Consider the following 23,476-nt stretch of genomic DNA (forward strand, 5'->3'; position numbering starts at 1 on the left):
AATTATATGGCAAACTACACGTTTCTGATTTGATTCTTTTCTCTTCAGCAGTAATTGAACGTGTATCGTTAGAGTAAGAGCACAGGAAAAAGTGCCAGACAAAAGCAGGATTTCTGACTCAGAAAGCATTTTGATAATTTAAAATATTTTGCAATAGGATCTTATTAGAACCTGTTACTCTACAGTCTCTTTCTGGTACCTGTATTATGTTTGTTTAAAAAGAATGTGAAATATAGCATGGCAGATTCTTCTCATTTTTTTCTTTTAGGTGTGCATGCAAGGTTGTAGTGTATATTGACACCTTTAAGAAATGCAGATCTATAGTCGACATTTTACAATCCTCTCCTTTTTTTAAAAAAAGAAACAAACTGCACGTAAATATAGAAATATGTAACCGTGTGTCAACAAGTAGCGTAGACAAGTTGAAGGATAAATATTAAAAGCTACAGTACTGGGTTTTTAAAAAATATGAAAAGTGCTTTAATATTTTCATGTATATTTCTGTTTATGACAAGTTCTACAGTCATTAGCTGGAATTCTTTTAACAGTGTTAAAGAAGTTACTAAACCAATGCAGTAAACTCTTGATTACCTTCTATAAAGAATAATGTTCTGACTTTATTAAAGGTCATCAAAGAAGATTGGTATAGATTGTTTTCCATTAGCTGACAGAAAAAGGTACAATTTCCAATTTTCAAGAACATCTACTAAAGAGTAGAAATTCGGATTTTTCCAGTCGATGCCTTTCATACTGTATTTCCTCAATTTTGTGAGGAAAATTTTGATAAAATACTAATATTAGTATTTTTGATAAAATACTAATATTTAACCAAAGCAATAGTCTATGTAAATGTGCCATGTTCACCTCCCATGACAAAAGTTTAAACCCCAATTGATGATGATGACAAAAGTTTAAACCCCATTCTCATTTGATGTAAGCAAAGGAAGGTGCTCATTCTCACAAGTATCAACTTATTCATGTTGTCCTTATAATTCATTTTTAATTTTTTTTCTTTGTACAATTGTATGATTATATCTTTGGAACAGGAATAAGCTTTAGCTTATCTTGATGAGAAGCTAGCTTTCTTCTGGGGGACTATCGGCCATTTGCTCCTATGTTTACTGGGTTTTTTATGTCTACAAGTACACACACACACACACACACACACACCAGAGGCTTTTTTCTTAATTTGGCTGCATTTAACATAAATTTCTAATAAAACTAATACTGGATTCCCACATTACATTAAGCCATGAGTTGTTTAACCATAGATTATTAAATAAACATTTGACTGGGATTGAAAAACATGCAATCCTCCAATGTAAAATAATATAATATAAATAGTTTACTGGCTGTGGCATAGAACAACATGCCATTAATAAACTTCCTTCAGGGTTTTGAGGGTTGGATTAGAAACCTTCCATTCTGAGACACTCAAGGATGGTCATCTAGATCGGGTAGGCAACCTTGGCTCAGGAATTCTGGGAGTTGAAGTCCACAAGTCATAAAAGTGCCAAGGTTACCTACCCCTGATCTAGACCACTTTCAAATGACAACTTCAAGCAGCAGTGGAAAAAAGGCGCAAAACTTTTATAGTGGTGCTCATAAGTGAAAACAGAAAACAGGAAGGAAGAGAAACCAGTAGAACTCCCCAAGGTTAGTTTGTTTTTCTGAGATCACTGTGAGGAAAACATGAAGTCCAAGAACAGAAGTTAGTAATCATTGTGATCAGGAATAAAATGAAACCCAGCACTCACTCAATGGCACTTTGACCACTTGAGATTTTCCTACAGACCAAAGGGACCCTTTGCATCACAGACAGCTACTTACACCATCTGTTACTGACCAAAACAGCCTCTTCAGTAAAAGGCCAAGAGGACAGCAGTGATGCTGATGCTACCTTGTTTTCTACAGATGGAGCTCATTTTAATGAATCTGTGGCTGTTGGGGGTTTCATAAATGGACCTTCCACCTGGTCCATTTCCAAGGGAGAGAAACTTCTAGCAGTCTGTTTATATAACCACAAAACAAATCTGGGGTGCAAGTCCAACAAGAGTAACTCTGCTTTTCGACTTGTGATTAAATGTGCCGCCCAGCACATTGGCTTTTTCAACTAGGAAACAGAATGAGTGATTAGATTATTAATGCTTGTGGCTAACCTCACTTAAAAAGAAAAAAAAGGATTCTTGAAGCATCAGATCCCTGTTGCTGCTGATTTGCAAGCGATGCCGCTCAAGAACCTAGAACTTACAATAGATTGCTCAAAGCTTTTAGAGGCAGGTAGAATGATAGAATGATCAGTGTCACAGTGATCTCGTCTCATTTTAAGTTGCTCTTTAGAGGTTACCGCTTCAGTGGGGAGGAAACAGTGCTCCGTGATGTCATGCTGGCCTCATGATCACGGAAATGCCTTGGACAGCTCTAGCTCAACCGCTCTTGAAATGGAAATGAGTGCCACCCTTTATATTTGGTTATGATTCATGGAGTAAAATCCGCAGAGACCCCTTTCCTTTTCCTTAGAAATTATAGACAGAATAATGTATTTCACATGGATTCTGTGAAAATTTACTCTCTATAATCAGTCTTTTTATAAAATATGATTTGTTGGATCTTCTAGACATGCGGTTAAATGTGAACTGTGAAGCAATCAAGTATCCAACATATAGAGTGAGCTTTCTTTCTAATACTGCCTAGGATGCAATTATAAAATATGTTTATAAAAATGTCATGAAAGTTCCAGTTTTTCATCTAGTTATGCATAGAAGATATTAGCAAGAAAGATCAGAGCAGTCAAGTGGTTCTACTGACTGAGTGTGGGTAGTGCATGGATAAAATAGAATAGAAAAAAACATGCCGTGTCTTCAAGTTTTACCGAAGTTTGTACTGCCTGCCTTCTTTTTCTAACCATCCATGTAACAGTGGCAGCTGCAGAGAAGTCATTCTTTACATTTAAATGTATGCAAAAAGATTATTCAAAGCAACTTGTCCCAAGCATGGCAAATCTGTTGGTGTTCTCAACTGAGAATGAGTGTACCATATTCCAAAGATAATAAGTGTAGCTGCTAAGGAAAAGATGTGAAACATTTGAGTGAACCTTTACAACTTTGCACCATGACCCCCGCCTGCACACAGCCAAGGATGATGATGTCAGGGCCCATTCACTGACCCACCTAGGTTGTACAAGTTGTGCTGGCTCTGAGGTCAGAATAACACAAATAGAGCATGGTTGCTTGTTGACTTAATATGCTGTTTATTATTATTGTACTTGGTGCATGCTCTTGGTCTCAGTCTGCATTTAAAAATGTAAAATTGTTTTGATTTGGTTGATGGTTGATAGATCTTTATCCTCTGTATGCGTGCTCTTAGTCTCGGTTTGTCATATTGGTTCCCCTTCCACTCAGCTACAGTATTTCCCAATGTAAGGATAATACAGTTGTGTTTTATGGAAAAATAGCAACACAGGTCAGTTGTGTTTGTGTAGATTGCTACAAAAATTGGAAAAAGCACTATAATGTAATGTAGTTTAGCAGTGATATTATTTAGATATATCTTCATAACAACTAAATGAATTATGTCAATTCCCCCTCCAAACCCCCCCCCTGAAAATACTGTGGATTGTAGAAGCAACCTAAAAATAGCTCTTGAGGACTAAGTATCTTTGTGTTCTAAGCTGAATATTAATGATTTAGAAGGCATTTTAAAATATACATTTGAATGTTTAAAATACACTTGGTAAATGTGGAAAACTAAGTTTCAAGCAAAAATGGCCTTTTGAAGGGATTTAAGAGAGAGAAAAATTGAGAACAGAATTATGTACTCAAACCGAATATGTTGTCATTCTTTCCGCTACTGATATTTTGATTTTTACTGCAGTATTTTGAAAAGACTGAACATTAACATGTTAGTATACTTATTTAGTATACTGGTTAGTATACTGGTAGAGGACAGGAAGGCCTGGAGGAACATTGTCCATAGGGTCGCGATGGGTCGGACACGACTTCTCAACTAACAACAACAACATACTTATTTTTTCATAATTTTATTTCATAGCTTGAAGTTAGTTTTTTTAAACTGGAATATCTAATTTTTTCCATAGACGTAAAGAAATGTGCATGTTCAAAGAGAACTTGGAACAGTGATAACATTTAATACACTTGCCAGATATGTAGAAAGATGTGTATAAAAACTTTGTGTGCATGCATATGTGTTGTAAGAGAAAGCAAGTATGCGTCTTTTTATAGATCTGACATAGCAGTCTCCCAATTTTTAATCAGGCTTTTCAGTCAGGAATTATTGAAGAATTTGGGAGATGAAACTTCTTATGCCTATATAATAATAGTAATAATATTTCCAGATTATTTTCATGTAAGAAAGAAAGGAAGTGTGCACTTCTTTGTACCATTCGATTATTTTTACACAAAGGGACATATGTTCTCTCTCAAATGTTAATTATTGCAGTATGAATTATTTGGAAGAACTGATAGTTAAATATTTGTACTGCCCTATCAATGAATATGTTTGGTCACTTAACCACTTAATGGTGTTTCCCCTTCCTACAGTGTTTGAAATTATTATGATTAAGAAGTGGCAGTACACTGTTTTCAGAGCATGATAATTATAAGCAAAGTTCTTACTCTTTAAGATGCATTCATAATTAAAAGTAGGAATGTTAAATTGTTAGCTGCTTGTTCACTCTTTGGAAAAGGTAATACTGTACTAAAAAAGAAAGCCTTCAGGATTTCAAAGACTATTGGATGCTCAAAGGAATCAGTTGCTATTTTGTGATAACCATGTCTAGATTTTGAAGGAGTAAGGTAGACAGTTTCTTTGTATTATTGAGAAGGTAAAATCCCTTGTATCTACTTCAACTGCAGCACCACCTAGCGTCTGAGAATCATGTTTTATCATTTTGGAAAAAGAAGTTTACATTTAGATAAGATAAACCAGATCAGGAAACAGATTCTATAGGAAGAGTAGACTACACTTTATTGAAATAGTAATACGTAGCCTCTTTCAATAAAATGTACATGTAGTCCTCAACTTGCAACAGTTTGCCTGGTGACTGTTTGAAGTTACAACGGCACTGAAAAAAGTGAGTTATGATCATTTTTCACACTTACGACCATTGCAGCATCTCCCTGCTAGTGTGATTTACATTTGGATGTTTGACAATTGACTCGCATTTATGACGGTTGCAGTATTCCATGGTCATGTGATCCTCTTTTGCAACCTTCTGACAAGCAAAGTCAATGGGAAAACCAGATTCATTTAACAACCATGATACTGCATTGATTCACTTAACAAATGTGGCAAGAAAAGTCGTAAAATGGGGCAAAACTCACTTAACAAATTTCCCACTTAGTTGGGCTCAATTGGGGTAATCAGTTGAGGACTACCTGTAGTAGTCTTCCTATAGAAATCCATTTTCTAATCTGGTCTGTCTTGGAGTGCTGACACCACTTCAGATGAATAGACAAATTCAAGAGTATTGGAAAGAGCATATTTTTGTATACTAGTAATTGTCGGGCCTGGCACGCCCGACATTCAGAGAGGCCGCGGAGCGACCCACCGGCCCCCAAGACCAGCTGCCGGGGCCCGCGGTCTCCCGACGAGCCGGGGAAGTGCGCAGCCGCCGTGACAGCTCAGCAGCCGCCCGCCCGACGCCTGGGGAGGCCACGGAGCAACTTACCGGCCCCCGGGAACAGCCGCCGGCGCCCGCGTTCCCCCGACGAGACGGAGAAGAGCGCAGCCGACAAGATGGCTCAGTAGCCACCCGCCCATCACCTGGAGAGGCCGCGGAGCGACCCGCCGGCCCTCGAGAGCAGCCGACGGCACCTACATTCCCCCGACGAGCCGGGGAGGAGTGCGGCCACCGAGTCGGCTCAGCGGCCACCCGCCCGGCACCTGGAGAGGCCGCAGGGCGTCTTACCGGGCTCCGGGAACAGCCGCCGGCGCCCGCATCCCACCGACAAACCGGGGAAGAGCGCGGCCGCCGACGTGGCCCAGCAGCCTCCGGGGCCATCCGGAAGGCAGGGGAGCAGCCGTGCGGTGGCGCGGCCGGCAGTTGCCCAGTGCTCGAGCAGCAGACCAAGGATGGGCGCCAGGGTGGACCAGGAGGCGGCAGGGCCTACCGGCGGAACGGGGAGGGGCCCAGGACACGCACTGGCACTGCATCCCCCTGGAAACCCGTTCCTGCAGACGACACGTTCCAACGCTCTGCTGGCCTCCTTGCCTGCCAGGGGACTGCATGACAGGCACCAGCGGCGGATGGTCCGAGCGGCGCAACTCACGGCGGTCTGGGGACCTGAGGGGGGAGGCGAGGTTGTGCAGAGCTCTGGGGAAAAGGAGGGCGGCCTGGGCTGGGGGGTGGCTTACCGGCTGCAATGGTGGTGGGACGGGGATGGGGAGGATACGTACCTGGGGGCGGGTGCCAAAGGGCAGGAGCCGAGGGGGCGGTAGTTAAGTAGGGTGAGGGCGTGGTTAAGCATCCACATGGGTTGATGTCAGTAAATCAGCCCACTGAAACAGTTATCATGGACACTTGAATTTTTATTTTTTTTTAAATTTTATTTCCATTTATATTCCACCCTTCTCCGAAGACTCAGGGCGGCTTACAAGCTTAGCAGTAGCCTTCATTCTATGTATATGCCTGCTTATTAGGGCTTTCACACACACACCCAAGTGGCATTATTACAAAGTCAGCTTATTGCCCCCAACAATCTGGGTCCTCATTTTACCTACCTCGGAAGGATGGAAGGCTGAGTCAACCTTGAGCCTGGTGGGACGCGAACCTGCACTAATTGCAGGCAGCTGGTGTTACTTAAGGAGGCATTAGCCCACTTCTCCACCAAGACAGTTATTGATTTCTGTCTTATAAAAGATGCAAAGCAGCAAAATATTAATCAATGCATCTGGCATATATATTAGAAAATCCATTCAACCAGTAGGAAAACTTTACCCAGTTGGAATGTGGTACACTGCTGTAGCTTTAATGATTAGCAATAGTACTTAGACTTATATACCGCTTCACAGTGTTTTACAGCCCTCTCTAAGTAGTTTACAGAGTCAGCCTATTGCCCCCAACAATCTAGGTCCTCCTTTTACCAACCTGGAAAGGATGGAAGGCTGAGTCAACCTTGACCAGTGAGAATCGAACTGCCAAACTGCTGGCAGTCAGCAGAAATAGCCAGCAGTACTACATTCTAACCGCCGCGCCACTACAGTGTTTCTCAATCCTGGCAATGCAAAGATGTGCGGACGTCCAACTACCAGAATTCCCCAGCTAGCATGCTACTTGGGGAGTTCTGAGAAATGAAATCCACACATCTTCAAGCTTCCAAGATTGAGGAACACTGGGTTAAAGTGTTCAACTAACCTAGATTCATCCTCAGCCAGAAAAACTCAAAGGACTTTAGCCCAGTCATTATGTCTCAGTCTAATCTACCTAATTTATAAGTATGCCATCTTGAGTTCCTGGAGAAAAGCTGACAGAGAAATCTAATGAACAGTAACAACCACTTCACTTTCTGTGTATAAGAGAACCCATTATTGAATCGTCAATAAGCATTGTTAATACATCTGAATGAATAATTCCTGGAGCATTTGCTTCAGAGTTCTTAATATTAAAAATAATTCACTGCTGAGTTTTTTCTTAAACTGATGCTTATTCCAAATGTTGGAGTACCTTAAAATGCACTTATTTATGCAGCACTCTTTTAAGTAAGGCTTTTTTAAAATAGTAAACATTCAAAATACAAAAATGCTGATTTTAGGTATACAGTATACTTTTTAATTACAACCTGTTCAGTTGAAATGATATATAAGTTTGGCAGACCTAGGGACGATTTAAGACATTCTACAAATATATAGGTGAAGATACATTAACATTAGAAATAAATTGACTGAACAAAATACAATTAGTTTATTAAAAATTAGGAAGCATGATAAAAAATACTATAGCCTTTCCAAGACGATTTATGAATATAAGTGATATAAATAATTGTGAATAATTTAGGCTTCAGTTCTATATCCACTTTATCACATAATGTAAAAAGAAATATTTTGTTTTAATGCATAAACTTTAACATCTCTGTGTGTGTCTGTGTGTGTGTCTCTGTGTGTAAAGTACTACCTTTTTTCCTTTAAAAATCATCAGAAAATTCAGGATAGCCATGCTTTTCATGTGTGATCTTACAGCCTTAACTAGCAACTAAATAACTTTAATTTATTTACTTGTCTCATTTAGTCAGAGATCTTTTATTGTCTCTCTAAAGGTACATTATACTTGATCTTAGCCAAAAAGCCAAGAAGCTGCTGGATTAAAGTAGTAGTTTTATAAAGCTGCCCTTAGGTGTACCAATAAACTTGACAGCAAATTCTTTGCTGTTTGACCTGTGTAGCATATTGAAGGCAAAAAAAAAAGGTCATACGGAGCAGATGCTAGTGTTCATTTAGCATTCATTTGCATTTTTTTAAAAAAAATTAGATCTTTTCCTGGCTCAGTTTTAAGTTCTGGAATGGAGCCATACCATCTTAGGAAAAAAGAAGTACTTTAAGGAGTTCTCAATAAGTGCTATATGACCAGTTTTGTATGCCTTGAAGAAGTTTTTTCCCTTCAAATCCAAAATATTGCATAGGTCTAAAATTATGCCATCTTTGAAACATTAAATACACATTTTATCAGCCCTATTTTTTAGGAATGTTAAATACATTTAGCAGAAAATCAGATGCAAAGAGAATGAAGTGTTATACAAACCACGCAAGGACTGGGATTTTTAAACTGCAATTATAGCCACAGTAAATATCCATTTGCAAGTCATGCTTAGATAGCTTCATAGCTCTTCTTTCAATCTCCCAGTAACATTTTTGACACGGTTATCTGTACTCTAGAAAAATAATAGGCAGACTGTTATCGAAGAAAATAGTTGTTGAAGTGTGAAGCAATATTCAACCCAAATTATTATACTCAATACTAGTAATTGGCCGCCCTTATAAAAATTGGTAATAGTCAATAATGTTTTGTGGCTGAATTGTGCCATTATTGTTTTTTTATTAAACTATTTCTTTATTGTTTGCTTTCATTTCTAATAGAAATTTTTATCTCATGTATGTTCTATCTCTGTGTTTTGATGATGATGTTATCCATTCAGTTGTGTCCAATTCTTGATAATTCCATGTTCTAGAGCAGGCATGTGAAACTGCTGGCCCGCGGGCCGGAGACATTATCCTGAAACCACGCTCACCCCATTGCCGGCAATGGGGAAAAAGTCGTGATACATCGCGCAACATCGTGTGATGTCGCAAGTTTGACATGCCTGTTCTAGAGACTATATTATGAGATATGTGGCTTAGAATCATATATCTAACACAGTATCTTAATATGTTGGTTTTTAATTTTACCCATGGTAAAATGTATGTTACTTAATGGGTAATCTTGAAAACTCTTGAACTGTATAGGAGTCTTTTTGTACATCACTACTCATTCTAGACTCTCCTCATAGTTAAGCCGACCTCAGAAAGCATACAAGAGAACCATTTAGAGCACATTCTATATACAGTAATTAATGTCTTTCACCCTCTGAATTTTATGCTATTTGGAGTGTTTCCTTTCCTGGCTTAATATGGGTGCATAGTGTCTGTCTGCAGCTTCTTCAAGGTGCTTTGTGATCTTGAAAAAAAGATGAATTTAAGAAGTTTAAATTTATTTTATTTGATTTGAACTTTTAAACTATTTAAATTCATCTTTTTTAAATTTAATCGATTTGATTTGATTTGGTTTTAAGTTACATACAGGTGCTACAGGCATTCTAAGCTATCATTTTGTTTATAAATCTGAAGTGTTGTGTAGTCCTAATAATTATTGCCTAGCAGAAAAAAATCCTTTCCATTTGTTACTATTAATTCTCATTCCATTTTATGAAAGAGAATTTGCTTATAGTCAGAACTTTTTAAAAGCCTATGGGGTGGGTGCAATTCATGTATCCTTTATTATATAACCATCTTTTTAGTATTCTGCATCTCTCTGGCTTCCCAGAGGAAATATTTTTTAAGTAGCATTGCTACTAAGTAGAATCTTTCCGCCAAGAAATGTTTGAAGATGAATTTATCCTTTGAGAAGTTCAGAAAAATTGTCCATCCAATGGTATCTCCCCTGCCAGGTAAGTATGACACCCAATATCTTTTCCCATAAAAATTTCAAAAAGACCTTTGTGCTCACCTCTAATTTTAATTGCAAAGTGTATCTGAAGTCATTTTTCCTGTAGATTAGAGGAGGAGATATTTTTGTAAATTCTTACTATTTTCTTTCCTCTGAATATTCCATTTTCTGGTTAGCTAAGCACCTTCAGCTTTACAATATGCCTTAAAGCTAGAATCTGACTTGAATCCTAGCATTAAATGCCTGCATTTTGAAAACTCTGAAGAAACATAATAAAGGATCATTTATTCAATGAGATTTTTTCTCCCATTTTGACTCATCAACTTTTAAATTATTAATTGTTTGCTTCCTTGACTCACTCTTTTGGTATAAGCAAAAAATTGATGTTTGCCAGTTAAGATAAAAATTCATTTTGTATTATTTAATTTTAATGAATTTTTAAAATTAACTGTACTACTAACTGCATGTAATATAGCAAAAGGAAAGAATTTTTTAAAAACATTTGTAAATGAAGGATGAATAGAAAGTGATTCTAATATGTGTGGGATGGACAGAAATTGGATTGTTTAACTAGATATATCCTATGTCTTCTGCTGTTGGCAATCAAAAAATTATTAATTTTAATGTATGGTGAGGGAATTAGAGAGAAACTAGATACAAATGTACCTTATCCAATAAAATGAGGACTTCACAAAGAATTCATGTAAGCAATTAAAACTCGGGGTGGGAGGAAACTACACTGAAGAAAAGTAATATTCCATTTTGAGTTTTACATTTTTTGAAATCTGGTTCGGTATATTTGGCAATTCAGCACTGGATATGCAAATGAAGTTATATTCAAGGGTTTGGCAAATTGAGGGGAAACTATGCTGGCAGCTGCTTCAGTGGGTCACAGAACCCACATTCAGATGGTGAGAAAAGGAAATGGAATTGGGTCCTGCACTAGATATGCCGTGGTGTATCAGAATGTTTTTATATATAGATGATTTAAACTTTAAAGGAAGTACCAGCACTACCAGTATTAATTATTATGGCAGATTACAATAGCTAGGAAAACTCCAACAAATATATTTATTCCATCTCAATCCCCAATGTTCTGTGAAACATATTTTATGTATTATAATGACAGGAATAAAACAAAAATATTTTAGAAGAACAGTTTTGGTTATAAGCTTCATTAATCCAAACATTTATCCAAAAGTTTTATATAAATCAGTCAAAATAAAGATGTCTTTGTGAATTATAAACTATTTTGTAATTTTTAGCTTCTGGTTTAATTTATTACTATATAGTATAATTATGGTATTTAATTAATTACTAATTACAGTAATATATAGCACTATTAGTTGCTAACTTCTTTGGTCTTGTAATCTTTATGTGTCTTCTCACTGACAATATACGACTTAATGTAGAAGGACATGACAATGTATAATGCTAAATAAAATTACAATATTATGTCCTCTATTTAGAGGACACACATTATAACATTATGTTCTTTATTTAGGTTCCTATTTATTTTGAATATTTGTGATTTGTTTCCTACTATTATGTACAATATTTGTTTATTACAGCCCGACCAATGCTGGGTGTTAAATTACCGCAAATATTTTCTAATGCATTACCATCAATCTAGATTTAAGGCCATTTCTGCATCTGAAAATAAGTATCAAACATTAATATAAAGAAGAATAAATTCTAGGAAAAGCTCAAATTACAATCAGGACAGAAAGCATCATTATTTTAAAGAAACTGTAATGGTAGAATACTTTGTTAACAAGAAAATAAACTCTTACAATAACACTATTTTAAGCTTCCACCTTACTTTCTACTATTATATATTATTCTGGTACAGTATAGTAATAAAGTAGTAGTGGAAAATATAGGCACATTATTTGTGGGGAACCATTAAATTGCCTAGATGTACTAAAGTGTACTATGTTTATTAATAACACACTGTAAAATCTAAATATATTTTAAAACTTTTGTTGCTACATTGCATCTATTATGGGGTCTTCAGACCAGAAGTTATAGTGCAGGATTATAATTTCTCATTTATTTTAACCAATAACTAATGAAGCGTTTGGTTTTTCTCTCTCAGGTTTGAACATCAGTGGCTTAAAGGAACAAAAAAATAATGGAGCCAGTTCTGAGCCCAGTTTTTCATCTCCGGAGAGGAGAAGCTCTTTGCCAAGGTAAAATCATTAAAGTGTTTCATTAGAGAATTGTTTCAACTATTACTGAGAAATGCCTTTGGGAATTTAATGGAATGCTGACAATTTTTTGATCGCTGGGCGACAGTTCAGATTTTGTGATTGTGATTTTCTAAGATAATAACTTTAAAGATGAGTACACCTTAGAAAATATTTGTACTAAAGCCAGGTATTGTTTTGCAGCTGTTGTTCTCTTATTTTAAGACTCCATTGACATCTCAGTGAACCACAGATTAGCATGTACAGCTGCTCTCAGTAGGACTACTTAGAGACCAGACAATGGAAGTTGTCAAGAAAAGGGCAGACGTAAAACATCAAGTCTTCAAGGAATAAAATCGTGTGTTATCTCCTGGATGGAGTTGAGATGTAAATGAACTTCAGTTCAATACCTGTTCTTGTATTCACTAAAATGCTAGATTATCTGAGTTTTGGTGTTTTTTTTGTAATTTCAAATTGAGAGCATTTAATTAATGCCCTTGTTTTTCCTAAAGAGATGCAATTTATCTGTCCCCCCCTTCCCCCGCTCCTTGTTCTTTGGGTGATTTTGTGTTACACTTTTTTTTTCTGTCAGCAGCATGATGCAAATTGCTAGCAATCAAGAGGTATAAGTAAATGAAGCATAGTAAATAATTCTGGAATTTAAAATTGGCTTTAGATTGTTACATAATAATTCTCAACACATTTCCATAGCCTGATTCATCTTGTGCTGCTCTGTGTTTGAAAGTTTCATTTGTGTTTTCTGATATTTTTCATTGTTATACAATAATATGGCCCTATTTAGTAATATTTATAACATTTTTTTTACTTTTAACTACTATATAATTATGAAAATTGGTACTCTGTAGTCATTGAATAAAATTAATTGAGCAGCCAATAGAATAAATAGTAATGCACTTTATACACTGTACAGTGCAATAATTTTCTTATCTGATTTTCAGGAACTGAAGTTGGAGAATAATACTATCTGAAGTTAATTTGTTAAAATATATTGGCTACAGTGTCATTTAGTTTTCATTTCAAATAGTTATTGCTATTTGAAGGAATAATAGGCCAAAGAAGTATCTTCAAATACTATTTGCTATATAAAAAGAATAAGCATATTGTAAACACTATCAACATTTTTAAATGTTCTGGAAACATGCTTTTATAACATGAACAAGCAGTTTCTTATACTTATTAAATTACTGTTCATATAACACATTCTCTAGCATAAAGAAGCAAGGAACAAAACATTCTTATTCTAATGGGGAAAAATTATTGCACAGTACAACATGAATTAATAGTTATTTTTAAAACACTTGCATTTTAATTTTCTCTATAAGGAAAATAAAGGCCTTTTAAAACCATATTGATTAGTAACATTTCCAATCTTATATTGGATGTTTATCTTATAAAGATGTTACAAATAAAATACAAATAAAGTGTGAAAGAAGGGATAAAGCTCAGGTATTTATTAGCAGTTCAGATACAGAGAAATTTCTTACAGGAATGATGTCTAAAAATTCCACTTATTTTACTTCGTGCACCTTCTTGCTATTACAAGTGGTCTTGAAAATCAGTACTTGAAAATAAACATAACAGTCTAGTACCGCTGTGGTACGTTTAATTCCCCCCCCTTCACAGTGTTTAGTCACTGAGCTGATGAGCGACTCGTGAAATACCCCGATGGACCTAATTTTTTTTTTTTAAAATGGCTTCCACTGATGTCCTACAGACAATAATTATGATGTGCTAGTTAAGCCCAAACTACAGCTGAGGGATTTTACTTTAAAGCAGAGGCTTGGGCGCAAAAATGCATTTATAGCTCTTTGTCTGGCACCTCATTATGCGTGGACCTGATTCATTAAGTAATTGGTTTGCAGTTGTTTACATGAGTATTAAGGCTTTTATTCAGCAGTCTTTGAGAGATACATTGTGCAAATGTTGCATGTTATGAATGCAGAATGAGGGGTAGTGGACAAGTCCTATTGGCTAAACACTGCACTCTGTTGAAAAGCAAGTAAAAGAGATTGGGTGCTGCTTTGCATAGCAATGACTTTCTTAATAAGCTTTACAGATTAATACACACAAGCCATAAAAGATGCAAAGAGATACTCTTAGCACATTTATCCATGCTCATTTCACTATTATGGCACTGGAGATGGGAAGAATTGAGTGCTTTCATATTCTTTTTTTTCCAGTGCAACTTCAGTGCATGAGACTTAATAGAATCCAATGTTTATTGTATTATAAATTGTGGGGGAAGTGGGCAGACCTGCAACAGTTTATTATTAAAGATTCTTTCAATGTAAATCTTTTCCACCATTGTGTGTCTAACAGCAAAATCATTTTGTGGTTGAGTGGGGATGAAAGGCATAATGTACGAAGGAGTGAGTCTTAATAGGAAGCTGCTCTCCGATTGAAGGCCACTTGTTCCCTTTTGTATGGAGATGCATGCCACAGCTTCCTCTTCTCCAGCAAATATTACCCTGTTGTAACCTAGCTGAAAACAATTTTCTTGCCAGAGTTCCACTGCTTAATACAAATATACTTAAACTGGGACACAAACTTTCTAACTTAATTATTACACTATATTCAAAGGAAGAATATTTATATGAAACAAATGATCCAAAAGTAACATATTCTTAGTAGTTATAGCATAATTATTAAACCAATGGTTGCAGCAATGTGTGTGGCATTTGATTGCTCTGTAGCAATTCAGTCAGCCAGTGGATGTCAGTAGCAGACTGTCCTTGTAGGTTTGGGCTAGGTGCAGTGTCTTTTCTTAGAGGCTTTTCCTTTTGCAACATCTGAATGTAAAAAATAAAGCCCAAAACATTTCAGTTAGCTTCCTCAAGTATGCCTTAAGATTTCAGTATATTCTTATTTACCAGGCTATCTGTTAAGGACAATAGGATTTGCTTTTGAGTTTCATAAAACTCTTATCTGATTCGCTGTTTAAATTGGCTTTTTTAAACAGAAGTATCTTTTTCTTTAAATATTTTGTTCACTTGAATAAATTGCTGATTACTATTTGAAGCTGTTTGTACTGATAAATGCTTCATTTTAATCTTCTCAGATGACTACAAAGACCAGAAGGGGTCACTGTTTCTTTGCTAAATTCAAGCTGCATTTCTCAGTCTATTTCCATTTGAAATTTATATTTTAGCAACTATTCAAATCTCAGCTAAGTTTTAGTTTCAAAAAGCTTCAGTGCTGCTGGTATCAGTTTATATCCTTGGGAGTAGAAGGATCTTTTGAGGGCCATTGTAGATTTTGATGTCATTTGCATAAGATGCTCAAGATGGCCTTTCCTGGATTCCCTGTTCATGGAAGACATACAGGTGAAACTCGAAAAATTAGAATATCGTGCAAAAGTTCATTTATTTCAGTAATTCAACTTAAAAGGGGAAACTAATATATGAGATAGACTCATTACATGCAAAGCAAGATAGTTCAAGCTGTGATTTGTCATAATTGTGATGATTATGGCGTACAGCTCATGAAAACCCCAAATTCACAATCTCAGAAAATTAGAATATTGTGAAAAGGTGCAATATTCTAGGCTCAAAGTGTCCCACTCTAATCAGCTAATTAAGCCATAACACCTGCAAAGGGTTCCTGGGCCTTTAAATGGTCTCTCAGTCTGGTTCAGTAGGAATCACAATCATGGGGAAGACTGCTGACCTGACAGTTGTGCAGAAAACCATCATTGACACCCTCCATAAGGAGGGAAAGCCTCAAAAGGTAATTGCAAAAGAAGTTGGATGTTCCCCAAGTGCTGTATCAAAGCACACTAATAGAAAGTTATGTGGAAGGGAAAAGTGAGGAAGAAAAAGGTGCACAAGCAGCAGGGATGACTGCAGCCTGGAGAGGATTGTCAGGAAAAGGCCATTCAAAAGTGTTGGGGACTTTCACAAGGAGTGGACTGAGGCTGGATTCAGTGCATCAAGAGCTACCACACACAGACGGATCCTGGACATGGGCTTCAAATGTCGTATTCCTCTTGTCAAGCCGCTCCTGAACAACAAACAACATCAGAAACGTCTTACCTGGCTAAAGAAAAACAGTCCTGGTCCGTTGCTCAGTGGTCCAAAGTCCTCTTTTCTGATGAGAGCAACTTTTGCATCTCATTTGGAAACCAAGGACCCAGAGTCTGGAGGAAGAATGGAGAGGCACACACTGCAAGATGCTTGAAGTCCAGTGTGAAGTTTCCACAGTCTGTGTTGATTTGGGGAGCCATGTCATCTGCTGGTGTTGGTCCACTGTGCTTCATTAAGTCCAGGGTCAACGCAGCCATCTACCAGGAGATTTTGGAGCACTTCATGCTTCCTTCCGCAGACGAGCTTTATGGGGATGCTGACTTCATTTTCCAGCAGGACCTGGCACCTGCCCACACTGCCAAAAGCACCAAAACCTGGTTCAATGACCATGGGATTACTGTGCTTGATTGGCCAGCAAACTCGCCTGACCCGAACCCCATAGAAAATCTATGGGGCATTGCCAAGAGAAAGATGAGAGACACAAGACCGAACAATGCAGAAGAGCTGAAGGCTGCTATTGAAGCATCCTGGTCTTCCATAACACGTCAGCAGTGCCACAAGCTGATAGCTTCCATGCCAAGCTGTATTGAGGCAATAATTGCTACAAAAGGGGCCCAAACCAAGTACTGAGTACATATGCATGCTTATACTTTTCAGAGGTCCGATATTGTTCTATGTACACTCCTTGTTTTATTGATTGCATGTAATATTCTAATTTTCTGAGATTGTGGATTTGGGGTTTTCATGAGCTGTAAGCCATAATCATCACAATTATGACAAATCACGGCTTGAACTATCTTGGTTTGCATGTCATGAGTCTATCTCATATATTAGGTTCCCCTTTTAAGTTGCATTACTGAAATAAATGAACTTTTGCACGATATTCTAATTTTTCGAGTTTCACCTGTAGACCAGATATTTACTTACTTACTTATTTATTTATTTATTTATTTATTTATTTATTTATTTATTTATTTTAATCCCATTTATATCCCGCCCTTCTCCGAAAACTCAGGGCGGCTTACAATCTAAGCACAAATCAATGTGCTTAGCATTAGCCTTCATTCTATGTATATGCCTGCTTATTAGGGCTTTCGGGGGCCCCCAAGCGGCATTATTACAAAGTCAGCTTATTGCCCCCAACAATCTGGGTCCTCATTTTACCTACCTCGGAAGGATGGAAGGCTGAGTCAACCTTGAGCCTGGTGGGACGCGAACCTGCACTAATTGCAGGCAGCTGGTGTTACTTAAGGAGGCATTAGCCCTCTGCTCCACTAAGTGATGTTTGATTTTTTTTTCCAATTCTGATCAATTAGCCAAGCGTGCTGTCTTGATTTGTAATTGAAAATCATAATTTTTAGATTTCTGGCAGTTTATAAACAGCCTGTTTCTCATCTATACTGTCCCCATATTAGCAATATAAAGGAATGAGACAGTCATCCCTCTTATTCTCCTCTTTCTTTAAGCCTTCTGAATAAATGTGACCAAAGTGTGATTGTGGCACTAGTCCTATCACAGTTTCTACTGAAACTACAGCACAGTTCAAAACACTGATAAAAGTAACAAGCCTCATAGATAGGACGAATGACTTTGCAGATGACATTGCCTTAATACTGCTTAAGCTAAATAAGCTTTTCCCTTTGATCGTTGAAGATGTATTAAAATATGGATAGGTAGTGAATTTTGAAATTAATTTTAGAAAGGCAATGGCTTTGCTCATCAACATCAGCTCCAAACTAGAGAATGAGGTAAGGGTTAAATAGTTCTTTGAGAGTTATCACAAATAAATTATCTTGGACTTTAAACATAACTTTTCTCAGTTACGTACACTAATTCCTGAACTAGAAGAAAATTCTAAGGGGCAATGTCAGTGCCATATTTTTAAAGTGCAAATTTAGTTATTAAAATACTTATGTGTGTAGATGGTTGGGGATAAAAAGAGGAATGCTTTATGGATGCAAAAACCGTTAAGATCCTGAAGTTCTTAAAGTTTACAGGAACTAATGCTCTGATGGTATTATACTCCATTTTTTTAAGCTAAATGTTGATATAAGAATTGTTGAAAGACATATGGTAACATTGAAACATACTGGCATGTTTGGTGAGATCATTCAAAGATTTGGAAATATTTTCATTTTTCTCCCCACACTTAACCAAAACTAAACTAAGCCTCTCCCCCCCCCCCCATCTAAAAATGTTGGCTGGTCTTACTTTAGGGTCTTGCAAAAGGTATGTGTATATAAGGTCCATGGAATACCTGTCATTAACTTAATGTAAATAAGCATCTGTTTTTTATATTTTGGCTTGTGATTGTGCATTGATAGTGGAAGATTCAATACTGAAAAAAATGAGTATTTCTTTACACAGCACAACTATAGAATGTTCTAGAAAGCAGAGTAATTCCTAAAGTAATTAAACTTTTCAACAACAGAATACATTATGAAATAATATTCTTTATTGAAAAGCATGGTAGGGAGATAATTCTTCCTTTTGAATGGCTTGAGTAGGAATCGATTCCTTACTCAAGCCCTCTTGAATTTCTGGATTCATTTAGCTTCTCCAACTAAGATTTTTGTAAATAGTGTAAAAATCCATAAGACAAAGTAATATAATCAGCTTTTGAAGATTGACAAGATATTGTTTCAGTAATAAAGAAGTAATAAAGCTTGTATACAAAATGGTCTTATGTGACATTATGGCACACTGCTTACTTCTATCTGTGGAAAAAGTAGACATGTACCAAGCTTCCTTGGAAAATGAACAGTTTTCAACTCAGCAGTAGTTTGTGCCCACACCACTTACGGTTAAGAACTCATAAAACAAATTGATAGACAGTTTATTGTAGAACATTGCAGAGATAATTTTTTAATTATGGAAGATTTTTCTGCAGTAATTTAATTCTAATTAGATGTCTGTGACCAGAATTGTGGCTATACAGAAGTGGCAAAGGAAGACCTGGAAGCTTAAGAAAATAGTCTGAAGTATCAATCATGTTCATAATTTTAATATACTGAATTGAAATATATGTTTATCTATTTAGTGTATGCTATTTCCTATCTTCCCACTTCCTATACATACATCCATGCATATAAGCACTTTTCTTATATCCAAAAAGAAGTTTCTGAATCCAAAAATACGAATTCAGATGCTCCTGCACCACCATTCTACAATATGCATTTTTTTCATATGTTAGCCATTATTTCTGCAGACATCTTACAATAAGTATGACATTTCTTTCAACAAGCTTATAGCAGTCCTGTGGAAATCTTGAAAAAAGTACATTATTTCTGTTGGGCACTCTTTCATAATTATAGTGCTGCTGCCATCTGAACACCTAATCAGATAATTTTTCCCCAGGATAATCTGTCCCTAACCTGGTCTTTTAGGTCTTCCAACTTTTATATACTGTAAATGAGTCCATCCAAATTATTCGTTCTGTTCTTCTATTTCCTTCTAGCTTTTCCAACACTAGACCTCCTGAGAGTTAGGTCTAAGTATAGTATATCCAAAGTAGGATAACTTGAACCTGGTCATTTGTACCTATAGTGAAAATTCTGAGATTATTTGTTCAATAATCTATTTTTTGTTTGTTTTCCTGACTGCCCACAGTATTTATAGAAGCTTTCTCCCATATCAACATACAAAGGCATCAATACTTTTCTTACTCTGGTTCTTTAAAGTCCAACTTCCACTTCCATTCAGCTTTGCAGAGAATATCGTTGCTTGCACAAATCTGATCATTGTAGATAAAGACACATCTCAGCATTTGAATGTCTTTTCCAAGGCATTCATGGCTGTTGTTGCTCTTGGTAATTTTTCTGACTGCTTGTTCCATTATATTGATAGCTGGTTCTAAAAAGCAGAAGCTATCCACCATTTCAATATTTTCACTTCAAGGCTAGTGATTCTACCTGTTGTCACTAGCTAGGTCTCCTTCATATTTTATTTTAGTCCCATTATTTTCATTGTACTTGATTTTACTAGTAGACTTCTCATAATAAATATACAGCATATACGTTAAATAAATAAAGGGAGTATAGAGCCACTCTGTTTTGCCATGTTCTGACATAGGTTTCACACGAGGACGAGATGTGCTGGGATTCCCATTTTTTTAAACACATTCTACAGCTTGATGCAATCAACACAATTGAAGATGTTTCTGTAATCAATGAAATACATAGTGACTTTTGCTGGATATTCTATGGATGTAACTGACTTTCAGTGGAAATTTATTTCCTCCAAGCTAGTAATTTCCCATAAATATATATACTTTTATTAAACTTACAAGCTTGTGTTTCTTTGCTATTTTAAAAAAAATATTGTTCTGACTATGATTTTGGTTTGCTACGTGCTGAATATTCTGTATAAACATACACAAAAATGAATAAAAATCTTAATCCAGAGAAAATGGCAAAATGGTCTGAAACTAGGAATCTTAAACTGTAAAATACAAATATCATTTTGAGTGGGTTTGGCTTTGATTAAAACTGAATACTAACAATGGTGAAGTTTTTAGTTCACTGTTCTTAGAATTGATTCTAATCTTAAGTTATGTCCAAATATATCCACCTGCCCTATATGAACACTGATATATCTTTTTTTTACAGGGATGAAAATCAAAGAGGAATAATATCTACAATAAAATCTAAAGGTACGATTATCATCAGTTGTAGTCACCTAACCCAATTCAAGATTTTTTCTGTTTTCCTTTCCGGCAATAGAGAATCTTGCTAGGGTTCATGTAGTCCATGTAGTAGCATCTTGGGTCTAAGAAGCCTGTAAGAAAGAATGAAAGAACACTCAGCATTTTTGCTCTGAAATAAATTTGTGCCCTTAAGTCAGTCTTGACCTTTGAGGACTGCCAGGGCAAGTGCTTCTAATATTCTTGGCAATATTTTCAGAAAGCGTGTTTTTCTGAGCTGAGAGAGAGGTTACCCAGTTGGCAAGGTGGAACTAGAAAAGCAATCTCTCACTTCCTAGCCAGGCACCTTTAATCTCTACACCAAATTACCTTTAGTTATTTGTAAAATAAGTCTTCATTTTGTGATCATGCATCTGGAAAGAGGGCTAATAATTATCTTCATATCTGTGGCATTTACAAGAGGAGCAAATGGGATCACAGTGATGATGTAAACAGCATTGTGATACAAGATCCATCCCTTTTCAATGTGCATTTCAATACTTATGCCTTCCCCCAATAATAGGTCTTACATTGCAACCTCCTTTCATCATTTTGAAAATAGTGAGACCCTGAAGATGCTACTTCTTTACATCTTCTGTCAATGACTTCCACATATATTACACATTATATGAAAAGCACTTTTTTGTATTCTACAAACTTAACCTTATCTCTATGCTGTAAATCCTAACTATTAACTCAGATGTGAACCCTCCAGAAATTGGATTTCCATTCTTCTTTTTTTAAACAGGTTTTATTGTTTTTTCAGTTAAGATCTACATATTTAGAAAGCATCATGATGACTGGGTAATCAGAGATTCAGTAACAGAATTTTCAGTACATAATTCAGGTTACATTATCAAAGCATCCTTCTTAATTTCTCTTAACATTTCATACAACCAGTTTAAACTAATAAATTTCTAGAAATAGCATGGTCAATTGAAAAATTTGTCAATTCAACTTCATTGAGATATATCTATGTCCTGTTATTAAAGTTTACCTAATTTTAATTTTAATTATATATTCAAATTTAGCCTTTAGCATCCCAAATAATACTCACCACCCAAGTTTCCCTTATTTCATTACAGCAAAAACTATAGCATCTAACACAGACATGTCAAACACAAGGCCCGGGGGCCGGATGCGGCCCGTAAAGTGGTTTCATGTGGCCCGTGAAGCCATCCTGGAAACAGTGAGGGAACGACCTCTACTGCCTTGGCCCTGGCCCAGAGACTCTCCTTCTGCCAGAGACCCTCAGATCTGTCCCACTCTTGCCCAGGCCCCCATAGGCACCCTTGATGCAAACGATGTAGAGCTGGCCATGCCCACCCAGTAGGCCACACACACTCTAGCCACGCCCACCCAGTAGGCCACACCCACCCTGGCCACACACACCCCCCTGAGGGCAACTGCAATGCTGATGCGGCCCTCAATGAAATTGAGTTTGACACACCTGATCTAACATGTACACAGTGGCTGAGTAGCTATGTTCTACCTAATAAACATTGTCTGTTTCACATCCTAATACATCACACATTACTGACAGGACCACAGCCTATGTTTATCAATCTACAACTATTTATACACAACCAGATTCTGTTTTAAATTTTACCTAATTCTTAATTCTTAAATAGAATAATCAAACGACTTTTAACATCAAACGTGGGATCTATAAACCAAATTTCCATTATGTCAGTGCACAAATTATAATGTCTAAAATAAGCTTAATAGATACATAAACACATTCTAGTTCTATCTCATAAACATTTTCTATTTTAGATCCTGATAGGTCACTGATTACTAAAAGGATAACCGTTAATGGTTCTCTAAGAACTTACTTTTTAAATCTAACTCTGGGGGGGGGGTGTTGTTTTTTTGCCAATCAGGTTTCCAGACTTTGAATTGCCAGATAGGTTTTCCTTCGCTCCAATACATATTATTTGAATCGAAGGAGGCCATCTAGCCATCAGTGGTCCACAAAAACCAAACCATTTGTAATCATTATGTTGTTGCCCTGTTAGTTCTAGTCTCTGTATTTGCTCTAAAAACTTTATCTTCAGTTCTGTCTGGATTCCTCTTCTGTCTGGGTTCATCTGCTTTAAACAAAGAGTCTTATCCAATTTTGTAATTAATACTTGGCTATTCAGGCTTTCAGGAAACTCTCTTTGTTGATCTTCCACGTCCACTATGTTAGCATCACTTATCTTGCATATTAAGTTTTCCCATAGTATGTTGTTGGTCCTTAAGGTTATTTGCCATAGTGATAGTTCCTTGTACTTTTAAAGTTGTCGGTTCTTTGGATAATTGTTGCTTATATTCCTCTGTCTCAATAATAATATCTTCCAATTTTGTTATATTCTGAAGTGTAAATTCTTTAGTTGCAGTCTGGGTTTCAATTTGTGACTTAAGG

General features: G+C 36.5%; 1 protein-coding gene across 2 annotated transcripts in view; it reads left to right on the forward strand.

Moving 5' to 3' along the window:
- Positions 1 to 23,476, forward strand: part of KIZ (kizuna centrosomal protein) — a 67,988-nt gene that overhangs the window by 41,289 nt on the left and 3,223 nt on the right. For both annotated transcript variants that reach the window (XM_083360622.1, XM_083360623.1), the window contains 2 exons: positions 12,255 to 12,348; positions 20,996 to 21,039. In XM_083360622.1, coding sequence (XP_083216748.1) covers positions 12,255 to 12,348; positions 20,996 to 21,039 — 138 coding nt within the window. The remainder of the gene's footprint in view (positions 1 to 12,254; positions 12,349 to 20,995; positions 21,040 to 23,476) is intronic.

This window comes from Vipera ursinii (assembly GCF_947247035.1).
Source record: "Vipera ursinii genome assembly, chromosome: 3".
Taxonomy (NCBI): Eukaryota; Metazoa; Chordata; class Lepidosauria; order Squamata; family Viperidae; genus Vipera; species Vipera ursinii.